General features: G+C 37.7%; 1 protein-coding gene and 1 pseudogene across 19 annotated transcripts in view; both read right to left on the reverse strand.

The window, feature by feature from the left end:
- MLLT10 (MLLT10 histone lysine methyltransferase DOT1L cofactor) overlaps nt 1-27,713 on the reverse strand; it is a 248,150-nt gene that overhangs the window by 127,143 nt on the left and 93,294 nt on the right. For 17 of the 19 annotated variants that reach the window (XR_013379311.1, XM_077896853.1, XM_077896851.1 and 14 more), the window contains one exon: nt 23,023-23,132. The exons of the other annotated variants lie outside the window; for them this stretch is intronic. Coding sequence is in view for 16 of the 17 variants with exons in the window: in XM_077896853.1 (XP_077752979.1) it covers nt 23,023-23,132 (110 nt within the window). In the remaining variant the exon portion in view is untranslated. The remainder of the gene's footprint in view (nt 1-23,022; nt 23,133-27,713) is intronic. 19 annotated transcript variants of the gene reach the window in all.
- On the reverse strand, nt 1,545-6,989 carry LOC144313687 (NADH dehydrogenase [ubiquinone] 1 alpha subcomplex subunit 5 pseudogene; annotated as a pseudogene).

Consider the following 27,713-nt stretch of genomic DNA (forward strand, 5'->3'; position numbering starts at 1 on the left):
GAAAAGGGAGAAGGGGATGGAGACATTTGGGAATGAATTTCCTAACTTAACTGAAGTTAAATAGATTCCAATAAGGTAAACATCACAAGCCTAGAGCAACCACTAAGAAAATAACTGAGGGTGCCTGGGTGGCTCAGTTAGGCATCAACTCCTGACCTCAGCCTGGGTCATGATATTAGGTTGAGTTTGAGCCCTACTTCAGGCTCCCCACTCAGCATAGAGTCGGCTTAGGATTTTCTCTATCTCCCTCTTCCCCTGCCCCTCCCCTCACTCATTGGAACTAAATAAAATATTAAAAAAGAAAAGGACCCAAGAGTATAATTTAAAAATGATGAAGGAATGAAAGGGTACACAAGAAAATATCCACTTGAGAAAGGGTACTCTAAGAGGAAAAGAGAGGTAACAGTAGTCATAAGACTACTTATGTAGACTGCTCTCATAAGTAGTCATAAGACAATGCAAACAAAAAGTAAATGTCAGGGGACACCTGGGTGGCTCAGTCAGTTAAGCGTCTTACTTCAGTTCACATCATGATCTCAGGGTCCTGGGATTGAGCCCCCACACCCCCCGCCACGATGGGCACCCTGCTCAGTAAGAGTCTGCTTGTCCCTCTGACTCTCCCCCTGCTGTAACTCTTTCTCAAATAAATTAAAATTTTAAGAAGTAGAATAGCAGGCATAAATCCAACCATATTAATAATACCATTTAATGTGAATATACTCCAATCAAAAGGCAGAAATTAATAAGCTAAACTAAAAAAAAAAAAAAAAAAAAAAGGTTCCATATAGTATCTACTGTTTTTGAAAGTAAAACTGAGGAGGAGCCTGGTGGCACAGTCAGTTAAGTGCCTGACTCTTTGTCCTGGCTTTGCTTTTGATCTCAGGGTCGTAAGATCAAACCCCACATCAGGCTCCATGCTCAGCATGGAGTCTGCTTGAGATTCTCTCTCCTTCTGCCCCTCCTACTTATGACCTCTAAAATAAATTATTTTATTTTATTTATTTATTAAATTTTTATTTTATAAATTTATTAAAGATTTTATTTATTTACTCATGAGAGACAGAGAGAGAGGCAGAGACATAAGCAAAGGGAGAAGCAAACTCCATGCAGAGAGCCTGATATGGGACTCAATCCAGGGACTCCAGGATCAGACCCTGAGACCAAGGCAGGTGCTTAACTGCTGACTCACCCAGGCGTCCCAATATTTTTTTTTTTTAAATCTTAAGTACAAATAACTTAAAAATATAAGAAAAAGATATACCATGCAAATGGCAACCGTAGGATGGCTAGGTGGCTATCACTGTATCAGACAACAACAGACTCTTGAAACAAAACATTATAAAAGAGGGGCAGGGATCCCTGGGTGGCGCAGCGGTTTGGCGCCTGCCTTTGGCCCAGGGAGCGATCCTGGAGACCCGGGATCGAGTCCCACATTGGGCTCCCGGTGCATGGAGCCTGCTTCTCCCTCTGCCTGTGTCTCTGCCTCTTTCTCTCTCTCTCTCTCTCTGTGACTATCATAAATAAATGAATGAATGAAGAAGGAAGGAAGGAAAGGAAGGAAAGGAAGGAAAGGAAGGAAAGGAAGGAAAGGAAGGAAAGGAAGGAAAGGAAGGAAAGGAAGGAAAGGAAGGAAAGGAAGGAAAGGAAGGAAAGGAAGGAAAGGAAGGAAAGGAAGGAAAGGAAGGAAAGGAAGGAAAGGAAGGAAAGGAAGGAAAGGAAGGAAAGGAAGGAAAGGAAGGAAGGAAGGAAGAAAGAAAGAAAGAAAGAAAGAAAGAAAGAAAGAAAGAAAGAAAGAAAGAAAGAAAGAAAGAGGGGCGCCTGGGTGGCATATTCAGTTAAGCATCCAACTCCCAATTTTGGCTCAGGTCATGAGTTTGATCTCTGCCTCAGGCTCAGCACTACACATAGAGCCTACTTAAGATTCTCTCTCTCCCTATCCCTCTGCCCTTCCTCACCTCCACTCATGATATCTCTCTTAAAAAAAAAAAATTAAAGAGGAGTATTTTATAATAATAAAAAAGGTTAGGGATCCCTGGGTGGCGCAGCGGTTTGGCGCCTGCCTTTGGCCCAGGGCGCGATCCTGGAGACCCGGGATCGAATCCCACATCAGGCTCCCGGTGCATGGAGCCTGCTTCTCCCTCTGCCTGTGTCTCTGCCTCTCTCTCTCTCTCTCTGTGACTATCATAAATAAATAAAAATTAAAAAAATAATAATAATAATAAAAAAGGTTAATACATCAGGAAGATAAAACAATTATAACTGTGTGTATATACATATATACATACTAAAAGAGAGACCAAAAGAACCCCAAGACATATCAAAGTAGAAATAATTTGGTAATTTTTTTAAATGTTAGCTACTAGATCGAGGAGGAAAAAAATGTAAAGTAACTGAGGATTATTGAGGAAATGCTCCCAAACAACAAAAATCATATCTAAATAAAATGTTAAGTATGTGAATAAAGCTATACTCAAGAGGCAAATTCGTAGCCTGAAAGTTTTCACTTAAGGTAAATAAAAGTTGTATTTTAACCTAATTTTTATTTTTTTAATATAACAGAATATTTAATTACACTAGTTTCTCATCAACACACTAGTCATTTAATAATGATTATACTGGGGAATAATCCCTGGGTGGCTCAGCGGTTCAGCACCTGCTTTTGTGTGTCTCTGCCTCTCTCTCTCTCTCTCTCTCTCTCTCCATCTATCATGAATAAATAAAATCTTTAAAAAATAAAAATAAAAATAATGATTATACTGGCCATTTCCATTGGTTGGCAGGAGGTTCTTCCACTAAAGGCTTCCATGGTTTTCATTATATCATTTTTCTTGCCAGACTTAGTTCATTTTCAACCTGAATAATCACCTCTTCAAGTTGGCCACTCTGAAGTTGATCTAATTTCTTATCATCTGATTCTATTTTAACCATACTCAGTTTCTTATTTGTAATCTGTTTTGTATACTTTCTATATGCTGCATTTTTAGGAATTTGCTCAAGAACATCAAGACTCTTTGTGTACAATATTCTTAGCCTCTCATGTGGATTCTCACATACAGCCAATCCCACAAAGTCGGTGGTTTTCTTCAACAAGCCTACCGTGAAAGCGCTGATAGGCTGGGGAAACATAGCCCTCTTAATCTAATTTTTTAATTAAACAAACAGGGCTCATATCAAAAGGATTCAGGGACCAAATTTCAACTCCACCTAAGAAGCAGTTGAAAACATAATTCCAAACCTAACAAGCCACTTAAACCACAAAAACATAACTCTTCTTATACCTGAAAGGTGCAGTAGTGAGGCAACCAAGTAGCCTGAAATCCAAAGAGAGACACACTCTTTCCACAACTCCCTAAGCACCACAAGGTGTTCAGACTATCCATCAATGGTAGAGAGCAAGGAGAAAGATATGCAGATAAGAAGAAATCAGTCAAAAATTTAACACACTGCTAAAGTTGATTGGGGGTTAGTATGACAATGTAGAACCACTGGAGCCATTGACAGAGAGTTCTTACCCACTCTTACCCACTCATAGACTCTACTACTCCATGAACTTTTATAGGATGCTCATGGGGAAGACTGACAAAAGGAGACAAAAGCATCCAGAATAATCTCCCTTGGTGGTGCAGGCATGTAGAAGCAAATCAGTTACTACTGATGGTAAGATATGAAATCCCACCTCTTGTCCTGACACTCCTTTCAGAGCCTTAAGCATTCAGGGGACTGGCAGGAAACTCTGTCACCTCCAAGGCACGGGTAAAGACCCATCATGATTAGGAAGACAAAGGGAAAAAGTCTTTACACGTAGGCAAGGGACAGGAAAAATTCCCTAACCCAAATTCCCACAATACTCCAGTGCTGGAGGGGAGCCAAGAAGCGCTCTTCCTTACAAGTCTTTCCAAAGAGACAAATATAAGTCTGACACTGGTGAGGAGGGAAGGAATGGTGAAACTCTAAGGCCCAGATATACAGGGCCTACTTAGCATGACTGACAAAACATCAACTCTTAAATTCATAATTTAATCTAGATACTATAATCCCAAAAGTTCCAAATCTCATCTTCTGCATCATCTAAATCAGATATGGGTGACTCTGGTTGGCCCTGCGGCAAAATTCCTTCCCATCTATACCCTATGAAATAGGGAAATGTTATCTGCCTCCAAGATACAGCGGTAGGATAAGTATAGTAGAGACAGTCCCCTTTTAAAGGGAGAAGTTAGAAGAAAAAAGGGATTTACTGAACAAAAAGCAGGTCTGTAACTCAATAGGACATATTTCATTAGGTTCTAAGACCAAGAATAATTCTCTGTAGCTTGATGTTCTATCTTCTGAGCCCATTGGGGTAGCTTTGTCCCTTGGTCTTCCCCTAATAATACCTTATGTTTAGGTTGAGGGCTAGAGTATTAGATATTTTACTTCCACAATATTTGTGTTCTGCCCCTAGTTTTTAGCCATATCTGTTCACCAGTGCCAAAGTGGCTCATTGCTCTCCCTGCTCTTCACTTTACCACACTTTTTTCCCCCCGCAAGTCCCAAGTTTGTTCTGCTTACTGTATGACAGGCCAGTATGTCAAGACATGCTCTTGGGGTAGGAAAGTGTCCTTATTCTGAAAGCCAGCCCATCAAAGAGGTGGCAGACTACTGTCTGAAAAAACCATCTCCCCAAGCATGGGATTTGAGCTTTTTCTGTTAGGAAGGGGAGAAGTGGGAGGGGTTGGAGACAAAAGGTGGCTGATGTCTGTAGACATCAAGGAAGGTTGAGTAACTTCTTTGTTCTTGATCAGTTGGTCTTTGCGTACAGGATCATGTTGTGCCTGTAAATCTTAAATAAAGCGCAGTCATTTGTGTACATATTTCCTTATCTCCTTGGGTGAGGCAGAGTTGAGGTAAAAAGCAGTTTTGCAAATCTTAGCTATAATATGCCTACAGGCAGGGCTAGTCAGAAGTTTCTAAGTTTAGGTTACAACAGAAAGGGACAAAGAAGCAATAGGGAGTCAGATATTGATACGGGAATGGATTAAGACTTCGAGAGATGCTGGGATGAAATAAAAGTATTTTGCACGTAGTAAGAACACGAATGGCGGGGGTGGGGGGTGTAATAGATTACTATGTGTTGGATTGTGTCCCTCAAGAAAACTATGTAAAGTCCTAATAACCCCCAATAACTCAGAACATGGCCTTATTTGGGAAAAGGATCACTGCAGATGTGATTAGTTAAGATGAGGTCACAGTGAGGTAGAGAAGGCCTCTAATTCAATAGGCCTGGTCCTTCCAAGAAGATGGCCACTTGAGGACACAGAGACAAAAGAAAAGGAAGAACACTGGGGTGAAAAAGCAGAGACCAGGGTGAGAAATCCATAAGCAACAGAATGCCAAAGATTGCCAGCCACCATCAGAGGCTGGGAGAGAAGCCTTGAACAGATTCTCCCTCACAATCCTCAGAAGGAACCAATGCCAATACCTAAATTTCAGACTTTTACAGCTTCTCTAACTGGGAAAGAATAAAGCGCTTTAGGTAAAAATTCCAATGAAATGTTCATGTGAAGAAAATCCAAGAGAAATGCGGTGACACAAAAAGTATTCAACACCTTCAAAAAAGTAGAATTTATAAAGAAAGCATCAAACTTATCTTTATACTCTCATAAAGATCTATATGCACCCCATGACATAGAGCACACCAATCCAGTAGCTTACTTTAAACCTGACTTTTTGCAGCTAAGATGCATCCCTTTGTTACCTCATCCTTGTGGAGAAGAAAGGTACCTGGCTTATCTCCTGAAAATAAATAAATAAATAAAAATTCCCTGTGTTAACTGGGAATTTGGGTGGTCACAGTTTCAGAGCAGGCCAATGCTTTGAACTTTCAAATAGAAAAACTTAGACCTATAATAGATTTTCTTAAAAAAATAGCAAACTACATTCTACAACTTTGTACCTTGAAAAAAATAGTAACCTGATCAAACTTCGAATTTGTTGCTAAGTGCTCTACTTCAACTTGACATTATTTCATGGTTTTCTATTACCTGGTGCTGCTGAACATTAGTTGGATAATGAAGTTTCATTACTCCAATTTCAGACCCAAACCATATCCTTATCATTTTTCTTATATCTGGCATCTCTGATCATCTTATTAGTCCTTGTAATTACAAATATAGACATTGTATTTATACAACCCTGTAAAATAAAACTTCAAATTTTCTTTGGAAAGTTGGAAAATTTAACTTCCCCGTCCCCATTCCCTCTCTCTAAACCTGCATGTTCTATTTGTAACCTTGCCATTTCCCTTTCTGACTAGTTAATAAATGTTGACTTACATTCAATATAATTTGGTCTAAGAGAAAAAAAAATTGACAGAACAGAATACCTAATCCAGTAGTATGGAAGATAACAGTGAAGAAAGCTCCAAGCTACAGGATTAATGAAAGCAGGGACCTAGCCTGCTTTCCATTGTTGTGGAAAAGCTCACTCTTTCAACATATCCAGATACACAGTTCAACCATTATTTTCTTCATGAAAAAAGAATGGACCATGTGTGTACTCTTGCACAAAATACATTCACTTCTGACAATCCTTACATGTTTAATTGCAACATTGATTTTTCGTGCTACAGATATAACCATTATGGCAAACAGATTTTCCCTCTTAAAAGAAGTAATAATAATTATCTTTGACAATGAACGTCATTTTCATCTTTCACGTGACTTGGAAAACTCCAGGAGAAGTTTTACCATTTTGCCTTTATGTCTCACTACAGCATGCAGAAAATATCAGATTTTAGCCACCTGTGGAGAAAGAGCCAGAGTAAGGGTTATAGCTATTACTGTGTCAATTTTCTGGACCTTGCTGAAATATTTTGTGAATGTGATGTATAACTTCCTTAGTCCCATGTAACTGCTCTGTGTTCTATGTGTATAGATTCGTGTAATATAAAGAATAATTTCTGCATTAGAAAAGTAAGAGTAACACTATAATTTGGTGCATAAAATACACCAAATACAGGGATCCCTGGGTGGCGCAGTGGTTTAGCGCCTGCCTTTGGCCCAGGGCGGGATCCTGGAGACCCGGGATCGAATCCCACGTCGGGCTCCCGGTGCATGGAGCCTGCTTCTCCCTCTGCCTATGTCTCTGCCTCTCTCTCTCTCTCTCTCTGTGACTATCATAAATAAATAAAAATTGAAAAAAAAAATACACCAAATACAATACAAATACAATACAGTTGACCCTTGAACAACATGGTTAGAAGCTTTGATCTCCATGCAGTTGAAAATCCAAGTGTAGGGGCACCAGGGTGACTCAGTTAACTGGCTGACTCTTGGTTTCCTCAGGCCATGAGGTCAGGGTCATGAGATCTAGCCCTGCATGTGGCTCCATGCTCAGCCAGGAGTCTGCTTCTCTCCCTCTCTCTCTCTCTCTGCCACTCCCCTGCTCACAAGTGCACATGTGTGCTCTTTCTCTCTCTCAAATAAACAAAAAAATCTTTAAAAAAGAAAAAGAATCCAGGTATAACTTTTGACTCCTCAAAAACTTTACTAATAGCCTACTGTTAATAGCTTAACACATATTTTGCATTTTATATGTATTATATGCAGTATTCTTATAATTACATAAGCTATACAAAAAATATTATTTAAAAATATTGTAAGGGGAAAAAAAATAATGTAAGAGGGACACCTGGGTAGCTCGGCAGTTGAGTGTCTGCCTTTGGCTCAGGGAGTGATCCCGGATCTGAGCATCAAGTCCCGCCATCAGGTTCCATCCGAGAAGCCTGCTTCTCCCTCTGCCTATGTCTCCACCTCTCTCTCTCTGTCTCTCACGAATAAATAAAATCTTTAAAAAATATTTTAAGAGAAAATACAATGAGGTACTGTACTGACCAGAAAAAATCTGCATGTAAGTGGACCTGCACAGTTCATACCTCTGATATTCAAGGAGTGACTGTAATCCTATATAACCTAATTACTTTATAAAGATTCAATTTTTTAATCACCCTGTATATTGCCACCCCCCCAAAAAAAAACTATAAAGTTTAACTGTGTCTGCAAATATTTTCTCATTCTCATGTTACCAAAATGAAAAAGACAAAGTAAAAAAGTACCCTTGGTACATTCAAACAAAAAACTCATTATTAATTAAAGAGCTCTTAACTTTAGAAAACCTAACTATTTAAAAGAGAAATGGGGGAATGCCTGGGTGGGTCAGCAGTTGAGCATCTGCCTTCAGCTTAGGGCGTGATCCTGGAGTCCCGGGAGTCCCTGGAGTCCCACATCAGCTCCCTGCATGGAGCCTGCTTCTCTCTCTGCCTATGTCTCTGCCTCTCTCTGTGTGTGTCTCTCATGGGTAAATAAAATCTTTAAAAAAAGAAATAAAAGAGAAATGAGCAAAAAACAGACACAAAAAGAATTATCATTCTGATAACCTAACAAGAAATCAAATAAAATTAAAATAACTGGACATCATTTATTATTAAATTAACAAATATTAAAAATGATTTTTTAAAAAACAGGATGCCTGGGTGGCTCAGTCCCTAAAGCCTCCAACTCGTGATTTTGGATCAGGTCATGATCTCATATCAGTCCTGGGATTGAGACCCACCTCAGGCTCCACACTCAGTGAAGAGTCTACTTAAAGATTCTCTCCCACTCCTGCATGCATGTTCGCGCTCTTTCTTTCTCTCTTTCTCTCTTTCTGTCTCTCTCAAATCATGAATCTTTATGAAAATGCCATTTATATTACACCATTACCTATACTGGTTTTTTTTTAATATTTTATTTACTTACTCATGAGAGGCACAGACAGAGAGAGAGAGGCAGAGACACAGGTAGAGGGAGAAGCAGGCTCCATGCAGGGAGCCCGATGTGGGACTCGATCCCGGGTCTCCAGGATCATGCCCTGGACCGAAGGCAAGTGCCACACTGCTGAGCCACCCAGGGATCTCCCTATCTATATTGGTTTTTAATCATTTTTTAAGAAATTAACAGCTATATAAATTTGGAAAGTAATCAGGCAATCTTATCAGAACTTTAGAAACAGGTATAGTCAGTCTATATCACAGTAATTCTAACTCTAGAGTTCTAGTCAAAAGAAATGATCCATGGGGATAAATAGGTGGCTCCACAGTTGAGCACCTGACTTCAGTTCAGGGCGTGATCCCAGGATCCAGAATTCAGTCCCACATTGGGCTCCCTGCAGGGAGCCTGCTCCTCACTCTGCCTATGTCTCTGCCTCTCTCTCTCTCTCTCTCATGAATAAATAAATCTTTTAAAAAAAAATGATCCAAAACAGAGAAAAATGGGCTTGGTGAAGCAAGATTCTCGTCATGCTTTAATTTATAACAGAAAAATACCTCCATAATATGAAAATGGTTAGGCAAATTATGACATAAACACTATGGTTAGAGTCATCCAAAGTAAAGAGCCAGGAATAAAATCTGTACATGTGGCATTATTTTAACTCCTACTTAGAGATTTTTAAAATGCCAAATATTAAAAATGTTTATACATTTTATTTAAAATGTATTATTTTTCAGCATAGAATCCTACAACAGGTTCCATGTTCAGCACTCAGCTCTGCTGGAGATTCTCTATCTCTCCCTCTATCCCTCCTCTGCCATGAGCACACACTCTAAGATGAATAAACTTTTGTAAAAATAATAAAATATATTGTTTTTAAATACATCAAATATTAAATTATTATTGGATGTCATCTAAATTTGGTAATCCTCATCATGCCTAAGAAGCAGAGAATTTGAAGATGTATCAAGGAGTATTCTTGTAATCCTCCGGAAAGTGTATGTAAAATATTTTGTCATATTTTGGGTGTATATTATTCTGTAGAAAGAATTCTTAGTTTTATCATAATCTTGAAGACCCAAAAATGCAAAGAGATTAGTTCAGAAAAATCTGACATGCCTTCAAAGTATGTGTCTTCCTGAACACCTCATACACTCTGCTAAGACTTACTGCTTTAAAATCAAAGAACTCGGAGGATCCCTGGGTGGCTCAGCAGTTTAGTGCCTGCCTTTGGCCCAGAGCGCGATCCTGGAGTCCAGGATCAGGTCCTGCATCAGGCTCCCTGCATGGAGCCTGCTTCTCCCTCTGCCTATGTCTCTGCGCGCTCACCTCTCTCTCTCTCTATCTCTCTATCTCTCATGAATAAATAAAATCTTTTATAAATAAATAAATAAATAAATAAATAAATAAATAAATAAATAAATAAAATCGAACACCTCAAAGAAATCAGTTTACTCAATCTTATTCAGCATGATTCCATGCTGTAATAATAGCATATATTAATAGTTAATACCCTAATTCAACATGCTAGTTTTATATAATGAGAAAAAAAGAAGTCCCAACATACAATTATCCCTGGGTCTGTTTTTCATGAAGTCATCAAGTGACCTTAAATCTTTTTTTTTTTTTTTTTTTTAAGATTTATTCACTTCGGGGAGGGGGGCAAGCAGTAGGGGAGGGGCAGAGGGAGAGAACCTCAAGCAGACTCACTGCTGAGCATGGAGCCAGACAAAGGGTTTGATCCCATGACCCAAAAATCATGACCTGAGCCAAAATCAAGAGTTGGACACTTTAGGAACTGAGCCACCCAGCCACCCCTTAAATCACTTGTTTTAAAAGTTGGCCAAAACTCCTTTGTGAATTATTAAATATAATTTTAATTGCAAAAAAAGGACAAATTGTCAAGAAGATTATGCAGAAGACATTATTTTATAAAAATTAAAGAAATGGCAGGTGCAATTTGGTATATGTGCATCAAGAACAGTTTATAGGCTTTACATAGTTGAAATAGGACATTTATGAGACAGAAGATAAGGAAAAGCATCTAAACAACTCCTCCCTCTTGTAAAATTGTCCGAATCTATGTTTAATTTCTAATGATGCAATGGTAACCAGGTATCCATGTTTTGCTATGTGAAAATGTCTTCTAAGCCCAAGTATCTAGACCAGACTTGCTCTGTTAAAAATTCAGAACTTGGACACTGAGTCAAATTACCTGTAGGGAACTCATAAAATGAGAAGCAAAATTATAGACTATGTGGAAACAAGAAGAGACCACAGATAGAAAAGAGACTGTAGAATTTTCATCAAAGATGGAACAAATTGTATTCAGTCTGACTTTCTAGTTCCAGGTCCAAATCCTCCTGTATGTTGTGAAACTGCCTATTGTAGCCTTTCAGCCAATCCTATTTGCACTTTAGCTAATTTCAGTAAATTTAATTTCCGACTAGGATAAAGTCTTTAGAATTAATTCTAACCCCATTATAGTATCTTTTCTAGGATAAATAAAATTTGTCAAGTATGACTTCTCTTAAAATATTGCCTAGTAATCTCCCCTTTAAGTATAGATTTTGAGGAACACCTGGGTGGCTCAGTGGTTGGGCACCTGCCTTTGGCTCAGGGCATGATCTTGGAGTCACAGGATCGAGTCCCACATCGAGCTCCCTTCATGGAACTTGCTTCTCCCTCTGCCTATGTCTCTCTGTCCCTCTCTCTCTGTGTCTCCCATGAATAAATAATAAAATCTTAAAAAAAAAAAAAAAGTACAGGTTTTGATAAAATCTTGTCTCTTAATTACACTTAAAAAAATTATACCATAAAAAAATTTATTGTCTAGGAGTGCCCAAGACACCAAGCAAACATGAAAAAAAACTGATACTGGTAATTTGTATATGTTAGTGAGAATATTAAGTTTACTCCTATGAACAATTTTAAGTTAACCACTGTGTATTGGCATTTCTGATTTAGACTACACTGCTGCCTTTAAAAGTAAGAGGAGGGGGACGCCTGGGTGGCTCAGCAGTTGAGCATCTGCCTTTGGCTCAGGTCGTGATCCTAGAGTCCCTGGATTGTGTCCCACATCGGGCTCCCTGCATGGAGCCTCCTTCTCCCTCTGTCTGTGTCTCTGCCTCTCTCTCTCTCTCTGTCTCTCTCACGAATAAATAAATAAAATCTTTAAAGATTAAAAAATTTTTTAAAAATAAAAGAGGAGGAAAGAAATAACATGAAGGAGAGGAGGGAAATTATACTGCCATTCTTCACAGTCCTCAGTAAACCCTACTTACTTAATAAAATTGCCTCTGAGCTTTAGAGTTGAGAGAAAGAAGGCAATCAGAAGTAAAGTTGAATACAGAAGCACAAAATACACAGAAAATAAATATGAAGAAAAATAATTTACTATTCCCTGAGAAAAAGAGAAACACCACCAAACAAAACACATGTGAAAAAAAACACATGTGTACATGTATGTACTGGCGGGTAGAGGAGGGATGCAAATACAACAGAGAAAAGGTGAACAGGGCAAGGGACAATCAGCTGAGGTACAAAAAAGCACAGAAAGATTTTTCTACAGATACAGGTGCAAGACTGTTTTCATTTGCCAAATGACTCAACTGTGCAGAAAAGAAAAAAAGAACTAAGTGTTCATTTGAGTAACTAGGATAAAATGCCAAGCAAAACAAACATATATTAGATATATATTTTAAAGCAAATATTCAATGCTGCAGCAGAAATTTGAATTTTATCTTGGGGCCTTATCATCATATTGCTAATATACACTGGCAACAGGTTGTAAACACAAGATTTGTTTCACAAACAAGGTAGTAAGTATCATCAACAATTGCCAAGAATTTAAAGCTAGTATCTTTGTTCTAAGAAATGAGTCAATTAACTTGATGACTCTATATATATACTCAATTTCAAGTGTTGATGATGTGTCTTATCTTTTTTTTTTTTTAAGATTTTATTCATTTATCTGAAAGAGTGAGAGCGAGCACGTGCGCACAAGCCGGGAAGAGGCAGAGGAGAGGGCAAAGTAGACTGCCCACTGAGCAGGGAATTCGATGTGGGGCTGCATCCCAGGACCCCTGGAATCATGACCTGAGCCAAAAGTGCACGCCCAACTGACTAAGCCACCTAGGCACCCCCGTACTTCTCTTCTTGAAGCTATAAAGCCATTCTGATTTTTTCTTCCTCCCTCATCTTATGTCATACTAAAGTGATCCCAATGCCTGGTCAATTGAACCTCTCATTTATTACCTAAATATCTGTGCCTTCATTCCTAATACAACTCTCCTACTCAAGACCCTCATTATTACCTCTGGAACACTGCAAAAGCCTAAATAGTGTCTAAGTAACTACTCTCGTCTCTTCTATCTTCCCTCTCCCAACTCTCCTTTCACTATACTTTAGAATGGTAAAACTGAGGAGTACCTGGGTGGCTTAGTCAGTTCAGTGTCCAACTCTTAATTTCAGCTCAGGTCATGATCTAAGGTTTGTGAGATCAGCCTGCAGCGGCACTGCTCTTAGCAGGGAGTCGGCTTGAAGATTCTCTCCCTATGCACCTCCCCCCCCCCACACACACACTCTCTCTCAAATAAATAAATCTTTAAAAAAAAGGTAGATCTGAGCACATACCTTCCAAGTAAATATAAAAACTCTTAAATAGAAATAAAATTCAAAATCCTTAACATGATACATGAGGCCCTTGAAAACCTGGTCCATGACAACCTCTCTCAGCATTCTAACATCACATTCAAACTCGTAGCAATATTGCCTCTCCCCCTCACCACTACCCCCTCCCTCTATCTCTCCCTCTCACCCTCTTTTTTCCTACTTCAAAGCTTTTGATCCTTCAGTCTGTAAAATTAATAGCTACTAGTGTGCTCCTCTTTCCTCTCCTCATACCCAGCACCTAGAGGTTTTTCACTCTTCAAAATTCAGAGAAGCTACAACCTTTTCTTTTTTTTTTTTTTAATTTTTTTTTTTATTTTTTTATGAAAGTCACAGAGAGAGAAAGAGAGGCAGGCTACAACCTTTTCTAAGATACCTTGCTTCTCTTCAGCCCTGTAAACACAAACAGCCCAAAGTACGTTATACTACATTAAGTAAACATTCTCTGTATTCTAGAATCCTTGTACATACTGCACTACCTAACAATCAATAATTTGTACATATCTATCTACCACTTAGGATCTTTATGTATTCCTCATGCTTCCAATGCCTGATATATAATAGGACATGCCATACATAAACGTTGGCCAGATGAACAGGTAGATATATGAAACCTAGCCTTTTTTTTTTTAAAGATTTTATGTATTTATTCATGAGAGACACAGTGAGAGAGAGAGAGAGAGGCAGAGACACAGGCAAAGGGAGAAGCAGGCTCCATGCAAGGAGCCCAATGTGGAACTCGATCCCGAGTCTCCAGGATCAGGCCCCAGGCTGAAAGCGGTGCTAAACCGCTGAGCCACTGGGGCTGCCCCGAAATCTAGCTTTTTAAATGGCACTAATGAGAAATTCCAAAATCAGAATATTTAGTACTTTCAAACTTCTACACTCAGACGCTAAATATATTATTGATAAACACTTCTAATAGCTACCCTACACTAGTACCTTCAGAAAAAAATTGAAGGGAAGTTGGGCTAGCAATTTCTAAGTATTCCTCTACCTTGAAGCCTTTACAGTTAAATGACACCAAAACACTTGTTCCTTCATTGCTATGAACAAATACTCTTCAAAGCATATATACAGAATACATACATCATCTACCAACTACTCTCTGAAAATTGTAGCTTTCTAAAATAAATGCTTCCTGGGGAGTCTGGCTGACTCAGTTGGTGGATCATGTGACTCTTGATCCAAGGGTTGCAAGTTCAAGCTGCATGTTGGGTGCAGAGATTACTTAAAAATAAAATCTTTAAAAATAAAAATAATTAAATGCTTCCTTGACTCTGAATAATACAAGTCTCCATCACCAAAAACTTCAAAATACAATCTTTTTGTTGCCCCAGTCTTCACAATTCTTAAAAATTATTAAACAGGAACTAAAGGGGTGCCTGGGTGGCACATCCAACTCAGTTTTGGCTCTCATCATGCATGATCTCAGGGTCCTGAGACATAGCCCCATAGTTCCACAGTCAACTCAGGAGTCTGCTTGAGACTCTTTCCCTTTCCCTCTCCTTCTCCCCCTCCCACTCCAGGCTTGCACATTCTCTCTTTCTTTCTCTCTCTAACAAAATCTTTTTTAAAAAAGTAACTTAAAAAAAAAAAGGTAATTTAAAGGTAATATTTATTAACAAAATGTACATGTGAAATGAACTGATTGATATGAGAGGTCAAAAAACAAAAACAAGAATCCAGTTACAAATGGTACAAAAACTGGCTATTATAGGGCAGTCCGGGTGGCTCAGCAGTTTAGTGCTGCCTTCAGTCCAGGGTGTGATCCTGGAGACCCAGGATCGAGTCCCACGTCAGGCTCCCTGCATAGAGCCTGCTTCTCCCTCTGCCTGTGTTTCTGCGTCTCTCTCTCCCTGTCTCTCATGAATAAATAAAATCTTTAAAAAAAAAAAAAAACTGGCTATTATATATTTATTGACATGCAGAAAACTTCACAACATAGTAAGTCAACACAGTGAGTTTTCTGCAATTTAGATATACTACACAGATATTCTAGAAAATTTGTCTCCTATCACTCACAAAATTTCTTTCTTTCCCCGCCCCCCCTAAATTCCACTATGTGCCAGCCACACAGGATTATTTATTTTTCTATGAACCTTCCCTTTGTAGTTACTACACTAGTTTATGCTACTTTCTCTGTCTGGAATTATTATTTGATCCTTTTTCCACAGGTCAAATTCCTAGTTATTCCACAAAGTCCTTATAATCTCTTTGTATGCTTTATTCAATTCCTTAGGCAAAAGTAATCCCTTCCTTTCATTATGGTCCATAACACTCCATCCAGATTTTTTATTATTACAGGTATGCCCCATTTTTCAAAAGTTCGTGTTATGCCACTTCGATTTTACAAGACTTAAACTTATATCTATTTTTGTTAACTGAAAAAAATGCAAAAGGGATTTTCACTTTTATGAAAAAAGGCAAAAAGTGAAAGTGGTGTTCAACCTTTGCTTTGCATTGACCCATTACAGAGGCAGCATGCACCCAGAGCAGCAAGAATAGCACCGCCCAACTCCCCCCTGAGAAACTTCACTGAGCACCTCAGCATAAAGCCTCCAGAGATCTGAACTATGTCTGTGAACATTTGTGCTTTGTCTGGGCTTATTTTGTGCATTTGGTAGTTTGGTGAGTCCTAAGGTATCAGAAAAGCCTAAGAAAGGTTATTTTTTCAGTCTGGGAACGCTCAAAACTTTTTCCATATAAATTAATGGTAACTGCTTCCTCAAAGTTATACCAATTTCAGCTTATGAAAGGTTTCACAGGAATGCTTTGATAGTTACAGAAATGTATACTTACATATTATTACTATTTTCATACATTATAATGATATATTTACTTGCAACTTTCTAATTGAGAGTGTCATATGGGGAAAAAAATCTTGCATTTTATGCATCTTTGAATTCCCAGCATCTAGCACAATGTTTAAAACAAAGTAGGTCCATAGTAAAAGCCCAATATGTTAATAAATCTCTTCAGTACTCTTTACTACCATCTATTAAAAAAAATGATGTCTTCCAAAACTCAACAATCCATCTTCCAATTGTTCCTATCATTTCAGAATTACATGCCTATTAGCTACCCTGAATAATCATGAACAGAATATTATTAAGCTTTTAAGGTTAACTATCAAATGAACAACCATAAAAATCCAAGAAAGAGAAGACAAGTTGACCCATGAGTCATGAACACCATGAACACCATGAGTTTGAACTGTGCAGGCCTACCTACATGTAGAAAACAGTACAGTACTGTAAATATATTATCTCTAATGACTTTTTAATAATATCTTGTTTTCTCTAGCTTACTTTACTATAAGAAAACAATATATAATACACATATAAAATATGTGCTTATCAACTTTATTTTTTGCTAAGGCGTCTGGTTAACAGTAGGCTACTGGGAGTTAAGTTTTGGGGGACTAGAGATGCCTGGATGGCTCAGCAGCTAAGCATCTGCCTTTGGCTCAGGGAGTGATCCCAGAGTTCCAGGATCCAGTCCCACATTGGGTTCCCTGCATGGGTGTGTCTCTGCCTCTCTCTCTCTCTCTGTGTCTCTCATGAATAAATACATAAAATCTTTTTTTTTTTCTTTAAAAGAGATTTTATTTATTTATTCATGAGAGACAGAGAGAAAGAGAGAGGCAGAGACACAAGCAGAGGGAAAAGCAGGCTCTACACAGGGAGCCTGATGTGGGACTCGATCCCAGGTCTCCAGGGTCATATCCTGGGCTGAAGGTGGTGCTAAACCACTGAGCCACCTGGGCTTCCCAATACATAAAATCTTTAAAAAACAAAGTCTATTTAAAAAAAAGTTTGGGGGGAGTCAAAAGTTATACATGGATTTTTGACTATGCAATCTCACACTGTTCAAGGGTCAACTATATAGCACCTTCATATAAGGAAAACTATACAAAGAACTACACCATGTCTCTAGAAGTGAAGATTCAATATTTATAATCAATCAATTATTTCTTAAAATAATATTTCATTATAATATTAATATAACCAAAACTGTATTCTGTTAGTTCTAATGTTATTCTGGAAAAACACATAACAGTATTTATTCTACCATGTACTAAGATAAGATGTACATAAGCCATAATACTTCAGAATAGGTACTAAGGTAAGAATAGACAGACACAACAATGAAACAGAAAAATGTCAACAGCCAAGAATCTGGGATGCCTGGGTGTCTCAGTGGCTGAGCATCTGCCTTGGCTCAGGTAGTGATCCCAGGGTTCTGGGATCGAGTTCCACATCAGGCTCCCCATGGGGAGTCTACTTCTCCCTCTGCCTAGGTCTCTGCCTCTTTGTGTCTCTCATTAATACATAAGTAAAATCTTGAAAAGAAAAGAAAGAACAGCAAGAATTTAATAGCAATCCAAACAGTATTTCATTTCCCTTTTTTTTTTTAAAGTAAACTCTACACCCAACATGGTGCTCAAACTCACAACCCTGAGATCAAGAGTGGCATGGTCTTCAAATCACTATGTAAAACATAGATTAGTGAACACTGTTGAAAAAGTTGACTATGTGGGAGGGGAAAAGACACATATCTCACTATATTATAAAATGAACTCTAAATAGATAAAAGATTTTTAGCAAAGTAATCCATTCTTCCTTCTTCCCTTACTCCTGGACTACATTAGTCTTAAAGCCATAAGGATGGATCCAAGCATGGTAGCATCTATGGTGGGGAAGTCCAACACAGGTGTCAAAGCCCCAGCAGAGTTGGCTCCCATGAGGGTGCTGAGGGTAGGAGTGGAGTTAGTGCGAAAGCCCGAGCAAGCGAGGAGACCAACCATTTGAAAGAAGATAGAGGGAGTAGTGACTGAAGATGAGTATGAAATCCCAAAAATGATGAAAAGGGCAGCCAATGCAGGGAAGCAGTAGCAACTCAGAGTAAAGTGTGGAATCCTAACCCAAGGTTAGGGTGATTGCTGCTTTAGGGGATGGCAGCAATCCATCTATTAATACAAGAGAGATTGATCAAATAAGTAAACATATTGAAGATAATAGGAGCCAGGTTCCTTACTGTTGGGATGAGAGTTATAAACATGAAAAGAAAAAATTTAAAGTAAACCATGCATTGTTGGGTTCAATTTGGAGAAATCAGTAAGAGTTTATGGTTCTATCTCTCTACATATAAAAATACATAGATATGTATAATATATACTGAATCAGAAGTATCACTGTGACCTCACAGTCTTGACCTCACAATCTTCAATATACAGAGATAAGCACTGAAAAAATATTGATGTGAATGTGTATACATCTCTGTATCTATATATAACACATCTATTTCCTAGCTATTCCCACTGAGATAGCATTGGGAGTAGCAATATCCCAATAACAATAAGCACACTTAGTGTTGACTTTGGTTTCTCAAAGGAATCAAGACTCCTTGAAGGAATGGGTGATGATTCCATGGCTAGTTCAGGAATGATCCAAGATGAGCTGAGGAACATACTGTGTTGTTCCAAAAGTAAAGAGCTCACAACATATCAAAACACACAGAAGCCAGCTTGAAGGTGTCCCACTAGCCAAATGTCAGACAAAATGATCATCAAAATACATGACAGTAATGGAGAATGACCATGAAAATAAAACAGTAACACCTAAGTCCATATTAGTCTATGCTAATATAAATGGGACGTGGAAAAAGTTATTCCTTCAAGTGTAATGCCATCTGATGAATGTAAAACAAGTGATAGAAGCAGAAAACCATCACTTACTATCAATCACAGTAATGAACAAAGCCAAGAAACAAAAATAGATGCCAAAATTAGTAGGTAAAAAGCACAAGGAACAAGATTATTTACATACAAAGTACTTCTCCATAAAATGCTTCATTATTATAAAGGGAAAAAAGATTAACTTCCCAGTGAAGAAATCTTACAGATACCACCTTAACCAAGTGATCAAGGTAAACCACCAAGCAATGGGAAAAGCAGAAATCATGCACCACCTGATTGGATGGAATGAGAACACAGCATCATTTCTGTGATATTTCTGCCAAAATACAAGATCTAAATTTAATCATGAGAAAACTTCAAAAAAATCCAAATGGCAGAGCATTCTACAAAGACACAGGCAGAGGAAGAAGCAGGCTCCCTGCAAGCAGCCCCATTTGGAACTAGATCCCAGATCGTGGGATCACACCCTGAACCATACGCAGACACTCAACCGCTGAGCCACCCAGGCATCCCACTGTTTGAGATTAAAGGAGACTTACAAGACAAAGTATAATTTGTGATCTTTTTGTTATAAAAGGCATTACTTAAAAAAAAAAAAAAAAAAAAGCATTACTAGGAAAATGGGGGAAATATGAGTGAAAAATAAGGAAATGATGAGGTCTGTGCATTAGACAGTAATAATGGATGAATGTTAATTTCCTCTTTTCACTGGCTGTATTTTGGTGATGCAGGAGAAAGTCCTTTCTTAAAGGAAATGCACATTAAGCATGCTGGGGGCACCTAGTTAAGTGTCTACCTTTGCCTCAGGTCATGATCTTGGGGTCCTGGGACTGAGTCCCACATCAGGCTCCCTATTCAGTGGAGAGTCTGCTTCTCCCTCTCCCTCTGCAACTCCCCCTTGCTCATGCTCACTCATTCTCTCAAATAAATAAATAAAACCTTTTTTAAATAAATAAAGCATTCTGGGATGTCAGTATATATTGATAAATGACCCTGAAAAGGTTTACAAGAGGAAAAGCTCTTTGTACTATTAATGCAATCTTTATGCAAGTTTGAAATTACTTCTAAATTGAAAGGAAAAACAAGTACTTAAAAATATGAACCTAGGGATCCCTGGGTGGCGCAGAGGTTTGGCGCCTGCCTTTGGCCCAGGGCGCGATCCTGGAGACCCGGGATCGAATCCCACATCGGGCTCCCTGCATGGAGCCTGCTTCTCCCTCTGCCTGTGTCTCTGCCTCTCTCTCTCTGTGTGTGACTATCATGAATAAGTAAATAAAATCTTTAAAAAAAAAAAAATATGAACCTGATGAATAAAGGAACTTAAAAATATGAACTGGGAAGTACTAAGAAAAACTTCACTAGCACTGAGAAAAATTTTCTTTGCATGGCATCAAAAGCAAGAACAATAAAAAACAGTTGTGTAAATTATATAAAAATGTTAAACTTCCCAACTAGAAAAAAAGAACCTAAAAAAAAAAAAAAAGAACCTGCTAGAATACCAACAACAATAAAAACCATGAAGACATAACGAAAGTTAAAAAAGCAAATGTTAAATTATGGACAAAAGCATACACAGCAAGTATACATGATAAAAGAAAAAATCTCTAATATAAAAAAACACTTGGTAAGAAAAATTCTAAAAATACAGTAATAAAATGAACAAAGACCTATTTAGAAGTCAATTAACGGAGTAATGAGTAACCTTTTTTTTTTTTTTTAACCGTAAAATAGAGACACCTTGGATGACTCAGTGGGTCAAGCATCTGCCTTCAACTCATGTCATCATCTTGGGATCCTGAGATTGAGCCTCCCACAGAGCTCCCTGCTCAACAGGAAGTCTGCTTCTCCCTCTCCCTTTGACCCTCCCCCTGCTTGTGCACGTGTGCTCTCTCTTTCTCTCAAATAAATCTTTTAAAAATACATAAAACTGTAAAATATTTAACTTAATATTTTCCCTAAAAAGAACAGTGAAGATTGTTTTAAGGTAATACACACTACACTTAACAGGATACAAGGTTATGAGCAACTTCACATAGTACTCCTGTAGTATAAATTAGAAACTGCATTCCCGAGGACAATTTCACACAATATATTTACTGAAGCTTCCAAAATATTCATACCCTTTTACACAGAGATTCTGTTGGTATGTACAAACCAAAACCAAAGCCAAATGAGACCCTTCAACAGTAAGGATATCCTAATTAGTTTATCAAAACTAGTAACACTCTGAATTACATGCTAAGTATCCAATAAAAATAATGGTAAAAAATATAACTGATACAAAAAGATGTTCAAGGTTACTAAGTTTCAAAAACAGACAAAACGGTATAAGCAATATAATCCATTTTTTACAAATATATATTAGGTACAAAAATGCACACACATACAAAATAAAACAAAAAATGTACACAAAAAAAATCCAATAGACTCAGAAAAGAGAAGATTTAGGATAATTTCTGTCTTGCATTTTTCTATTTGTTTCCTATATTTTTAATTTTTAAAAATAAATATTAAATAATCTGCATTATAAAATACTTAACACAAAAATATTTGAAACTTTGGAATTGGTGACAGTGATACTTTCTCCCTACAGATGAAATAAATCAACAGTTACCTTCTATTAAATGGCAACACTATATTTAAAGACACATTGGATAAAAGAAAGGTCATCTAATCATGCAAAAGAGAATGAAGCAATAATAAACATTACTAATCAAGAAAAAGATACAGGGTAAAACAAAAGCAAAGAAAACATTAAGTTTTTAAGAAAAAGCTAACAACAAAAATCCTACTCTAGGAGTAGAAAATAATTAGGGAAAGGAAAAGGAGCAAGTAATATTATATAACTGGATTAATTTTTAAGAAAGGATGATATAATAAATATTATACTAAATAATGATTAATTCAAATTTAATAGAATCTTTGAAAGAACATAAAAAGCCAGTAATTCTTTTTTTTCTTAAAAAAATTATTTATTTATTCATGAGAGAGAGAGAGAGAGAGGGCACAGAGACACAGGCAGAGGGAGAAGCAGGCTCCATGCAGGGAGCCCGGCCTGGGACTCGATCTAAGGTCTCCAGGATCACACCCTGGGCCGAAGGCAGTGTTAAACCGCTGAGCCACTGGAGCTGCCCTCTTTTTTTTTTTTTTTAAGATTTATTTATTTATTCATGACAGACACAGAGAGAGAGAGGCAGAGACACAGGCAGAGGGAGAAGCAGGCTCCCCGCAGGGAGCCCAATGTGGCACTCGATCCCGGATTCCAGGATCATGCCCTGAGCCGAAGACAGAGACACTCAACCACTGAGCCACCCAGGTGTCCCAAAACCAATAATTCCTAAAGGACAAAGCTATGAGGAATGAAATGTCATTTAAATGTCAAAATACGGGGCACCTGGGTAGCTCAGTCAGTTAAGTAACCGCCTTCACCTAGAGTCATGATCCCAACAGTGCTGGGATTGAGCCCCGGGTCAGGCTCCTTGCTCAGTGGGGAGTCTGCTTTTCCCTCTCCCACCCCTGGCTCATGCTCTCTTTCTTGCTCTCTCAAATAAATAAAAATTTTTAAAAATTAAAAAAATAAACATTAAAATACTAAATATCTAGGTTAACATAAAAGGTAATACAGTTTTGTTTTGTACTCCTATGACTTTATAACTTTTAAGTTTTAAGGACTTTTAATAACCATAGTTTACCACTTAGTAATTATAATTTTTTCAAATCTCTCTAGAATCTGATGGAGGCATATAATTTAAAATTTTTAATGAAGGCCTAAAATAAAACAAAATACAAAAAAATCTTTTACATTTCCCAGTTTTAGAAGAAAAAAATTATATTCAAACATCAATAAAATAATATCCATTGTACCTTATTGTAACGATCATGTGGAACAGATTGTAAAACGATTGGTTCCATTGTAGAAACATTGGCAAACTGTACCTCTGGAATATACAGGGCACAAACCACATGAGCCCAACCTAAAAATAAATAAAAGTAATGTCATTTTCCAGTTTTTAATAAACATTTTCCAAGATAAATAAAATCATTAACTTCCTAAAGAGATCTTTAAATTCCTATGGAAGCAAATGAACAATATAACATAAATGTTCATTACTGACTGAACAAACCACTCCTGATAAAGCACTCAATCATTTTTCTGCATAGTAACACAGATAAAACATTTTTAAAATTCAAATGCACTTACACTTCTTATGAGAGCACACTAAATAATTCAAATCAGTATTATTTCTGAAAACCACTTTAAAAATAAGATAAAACAAGGCACGCATGGGTGGCTCAGTCACTTGAGCATCTGACTCTTGATCTGCGCTCAGGTCATGATCAGGGTCATGGAATGGAGCCCTGCATCAGGTTCCATGCTGGGCATGCAGCCTGCTTGGATTCTCTCTCCCTCTCCCTCTGCCCCAGGCCCTCTCTCAAAAAAAAAAAGGGGGGGGGGGTAAAATAAAAATTTTATTATTTTAATCTTAAATGTCAATATTAAAATTTTTTAACTTTTGGGGCAGCCCCAGTGGCTCAGTGGTTTAGTACCAACTTTGGCCCAGGGCGTGATCCTGGAGACCTAGGATCGAGTCCCATGTCGGGCTCCCTGCGTGGAGCCTGCTTCTCCCTCTGCCTGTGTCTCTGCCTCTCTTTCTCTCTGTCTCTCATGATAAAATAAATAAAATCTTAAAAAAAAAAAAAAAAGTTTAAGTTTTGTTAATGTTGACACTTAATTTTTTTAAGGTTTTATTTATTTATTCATGAGAGACACAGAGGGGCAGAGACATAAGCAGAGGGAGACTATGCAGGGAGCCTTGTGCAGGACTCGATCCCATGACCCTGGGATCATGACCTGAGCCAAGGTGGATGCTCAACCACTGAGCCACCCAGGGGCCCCAATGTTGACTCTTTAAATAAATACTAGTACTAACATTATTTTACCATTTCAATATTATTTTTAAAAATATTTTAACAATTTATTTAACAATTGATATTAAATATTGTTTATTTTTTAAAATGTGACTGAACCTATCAAAAAGCTATGATAATGAGTTACTAAGCCAAAACTGGAAAAGATGAAAGTCCAGGGAAGTGAGTACAGCTTTTGGCCACTTCTGCCACCCATGGGACATTTGCCTATTTCAGAGAATGCAGGTAAAAAGGGTGAAAGGTGGTTTTGATGAACTCAGAAGGCCAAAAGACAGGGATCTAGGTCCTAGACAAGTGAGGGAGAAGGGAAACTAGTAAGCCCCTACCCGCCTTCCAGCTGAGAAACTGAAGGGCTGCAAGCCAGAACAATAAACTAAAAGTACATAGAGACTGGACCTGGGCTTTGGATCATTTCAAACTCTGAAACTGGATTCACGTAATACTAGATTACAAGTGCCCACAGGCACCAGGTAGAAGCAATATACATCCTCTGTAGAGAAAAACAATGTAATCTAAAAATAACTTCTAGGGATCCCTGGGTGGCTCAGCGGTTTGGCGCCTGCCTTTGGCCGGGCGCGCGATCCTGGAGTCCCGGGATCGAGTCCTGGGATCGAGCCCCGAGTCCCGCGTCGGGCTCCCGGCATGGAGCCTGCTTCTCCCTCTGCCTGTGTCTCTGCCTCTCTCTCTCTCTATCATAAATAAATAAATCTTTAAAATAAAATAAAATAATAAAATATAAAATAAAATAAAATAAAAATAACTTCTACTACTGGTTCATTAACATTTTCAGCAGAATAAAAAGTACCAAACACAGGAGACAATACAACATAAATGAAAACCAGCAAAAACAAGAAAACCAAAACAGATCTATATTTTGGAGTTTAAGCCATAGACACATTAGAATGAGTATCCTTATTATATTCAGATACATACAACACAAAGTTGAAAATTTCTTCAAAGAACTGAAAATTATAATAACAAATCAAAATCCCCAGAAGTAAAAACAAAAACCTGTTAAAAATCAATAAGCAGGGGGGGAAAAAAAAGAAAATCAATGGGGGGGAGGAGGCTGCCTAGACTCAGTCAGTGAAGTGTCTCACTCTTGATTTCAGCTCAGGTCATCATCTCAGGGTCATGAGATGTAGCCCTGCATCAGGCTCTGTGATGCGCATGGAGCCTGCTTAAGATTCTCTCTCTCACTCTCTGTACTCACACACATGCATGCTCTCCCCCTCCCCTTAAAAAAAAAAAAAAAGAAAGAAAGAAAGAAAAAAGAATCAATGGATGGGATTAACAATGTTTAAACATGGATGAAAACAAAATTAGAGGGTAACAATAAAATTGGTTTGAAGAAAATATCCTAAGGCCAAGACACAGGGAGAAGAACTAAAGCCAAGCCCAGGACACTCCCAAAGTTCAGAAGATCTGATAAGACCAAGGTAGCTAAAACCAGCAGGACAAAGTACCAGAAATGAAAGTTCTTCACATAGAGTAGAAACACTCACAGAAAGAGATATACAGAGAACATGACCTGAATATTAAGGAAGAGAACATATGAATGAAGAAATTCCCTGAGGTTGGAAAAAGAACCATCCAAAAGAATTTAAGGAAAGAATGTCCAACAGACAAAAAGAGCCAGGAACATAGCCTGGTCCAGCTAGTCAGACTGGAAAAACTCGACTCACAGGGCACTGGGTATTTGAATACTCAGAAAAATCTTGCCTCAGTAGTGAGGAATAATTACCCTTAGACCAAACACTGCTCTAGACCCATCTAATAAACCATAGAGTAGAACTTGAAAGAATCTATTTCTAAGGAACTTAACTGTATTTCAGAACAAACCTGAATAAGATTTAAAGGAAAGCAAAAATATCCAGATTTATGTCAGCAAAAATAGTGGAGTAGGCAGCTCCAAGAGCACATTCCACTAAGGAAATATCAAAAAAAAATCAAGCAGGAACTGTCAGAACCAACATTGTTAGGACTCTGGACAAGAGAGTAAACCGGTCTGCAGCAACTAAGCGAATAGTAAAAGTAAGAAAAAGGCAACTTAAAAATAGTAGGAAAGCTTCAGAAACCCATGCTCTTCCCTTAACCCATCCATGCCCACCCTAAGTTCAACATAAGTCTTAAATATAGCACTCACTGAGTTTCCAATGTGGAACCCTGGTTTTCCAATCCATAGGTTCAGAAAATCAAGTACAGACACAGAAGATATAAAACCCACAGTAAACAACTGTTTAAACAAAAAATGTAAGAATTCATTGTGGGGTGTATAAAAAAGATAAATGCATGATATTAACTGCATAAAGGCCAAAAAAAGAAAGAAATGGAATTATATTGAGGATCTTATACTATATGAGAAGTACTGTAATATCGCTTGCTGGTAAACTATGAGAAAAAGATGTAAACTTTAAGTCCTAAGACAATGACTAACACAACACAACAAAATGTACAGCTAATAACACAACAAATTAGACAAGATGAAATCACAGACATCTCAAAAGAAGGCCATAAAAGAAAAAAAAAAAAAGAACAAAAAACAAATGGAGCAAATAAAAACAACTATCAGGGCACCTGGCTGGCTCAGTCAGTAGAGAATGTGATTCTTGATCATGGGGTTTTGAGTTCAAGCCCCATAATGGGTATAAAGACTATTTTAAAAAATAAAATATTTTTTTTAAAATAATAATAAAAAATACCAAGATAGTAGATTTAAATCTAATCTTATCGGGATCCCTGGGTGGCGCAGCAGTTTGGCGCCTGCCTTTGGCCCAGGACGCGATCCTGGAGACCCGGGATCGAATCCCACATCGGGCTCCCGGTGCATGGAGCCTGCTTCTCCCTCTGCCTATGTCTCTGCCTCTCTCTCTCTCTCTCTCTCTCTGTGACTATCATAAATAAATAAAAATTTTTTAAAAAATCTTTAAAAAAAATAAATAAATCTAATCTTATCATTAATAACATTAAATGTAAATTAACCATTAAATGTAAATTAACCATCCCAGTTAAAAGATACAAACTGTTGAAATGAAGATAAACAAATGATCAATAAGCACATGAAAAGATGCTCAACATCACTAGTCACTAGAGAAATAAAAATAAAAAGTAAAAACAAAATGAAATACCACTTCATATTCACCATGATGGCTAAAACCAGAAAGACAAACTTTACCTGGTATTAATACAGATGAGAAGTAAAAAATTAGGACACCTACTGCATTACAAACGTAAATGTAAAACGGTACTTCCACTTTGGAAAACAGACTGGTAATTTCTCAAAAGGATAACAGAGTTATTGACACATGACCCAGCAAATAAACTCCCAAGAATAATCCAAAGAATTAAAAAAATTGTAAACAAATGTTCATAGCGGTACTACTTGTTCATAGCAATATTGTTCAAAAGAGCCAAATGAAAACAACCCAAATATCCATCAACTGTTGAATGGTTAAGGAAAATATGGTATATCCATACACTGGAATATCATTTGGCAATTAAATGAATTACTCAGACATGTTGCAACACAGACAAATCTAGAAAATAGTATGCTATGTTAAAGAACCCAGTCACAAAAGACCACATACTGTATGATTCTAGTTATATGAAATGTCCAGGATAGGGCA

This window comes from Canis aureus, chromosome 5 (genome assembly GCF_053574225.1).
Source record: "Canis aureus isolate CA01 chromosome 5, VMU_Caureus_v.1.0, whole genome shotgun sequence".
In the NCBI taxonomy this organism is placed as follows: domain Eukaryota; kingdom Metazoa; phylum Chordata; class Mammalia; order Carnivora; family Canidae; genus Canis; species Canis aureus.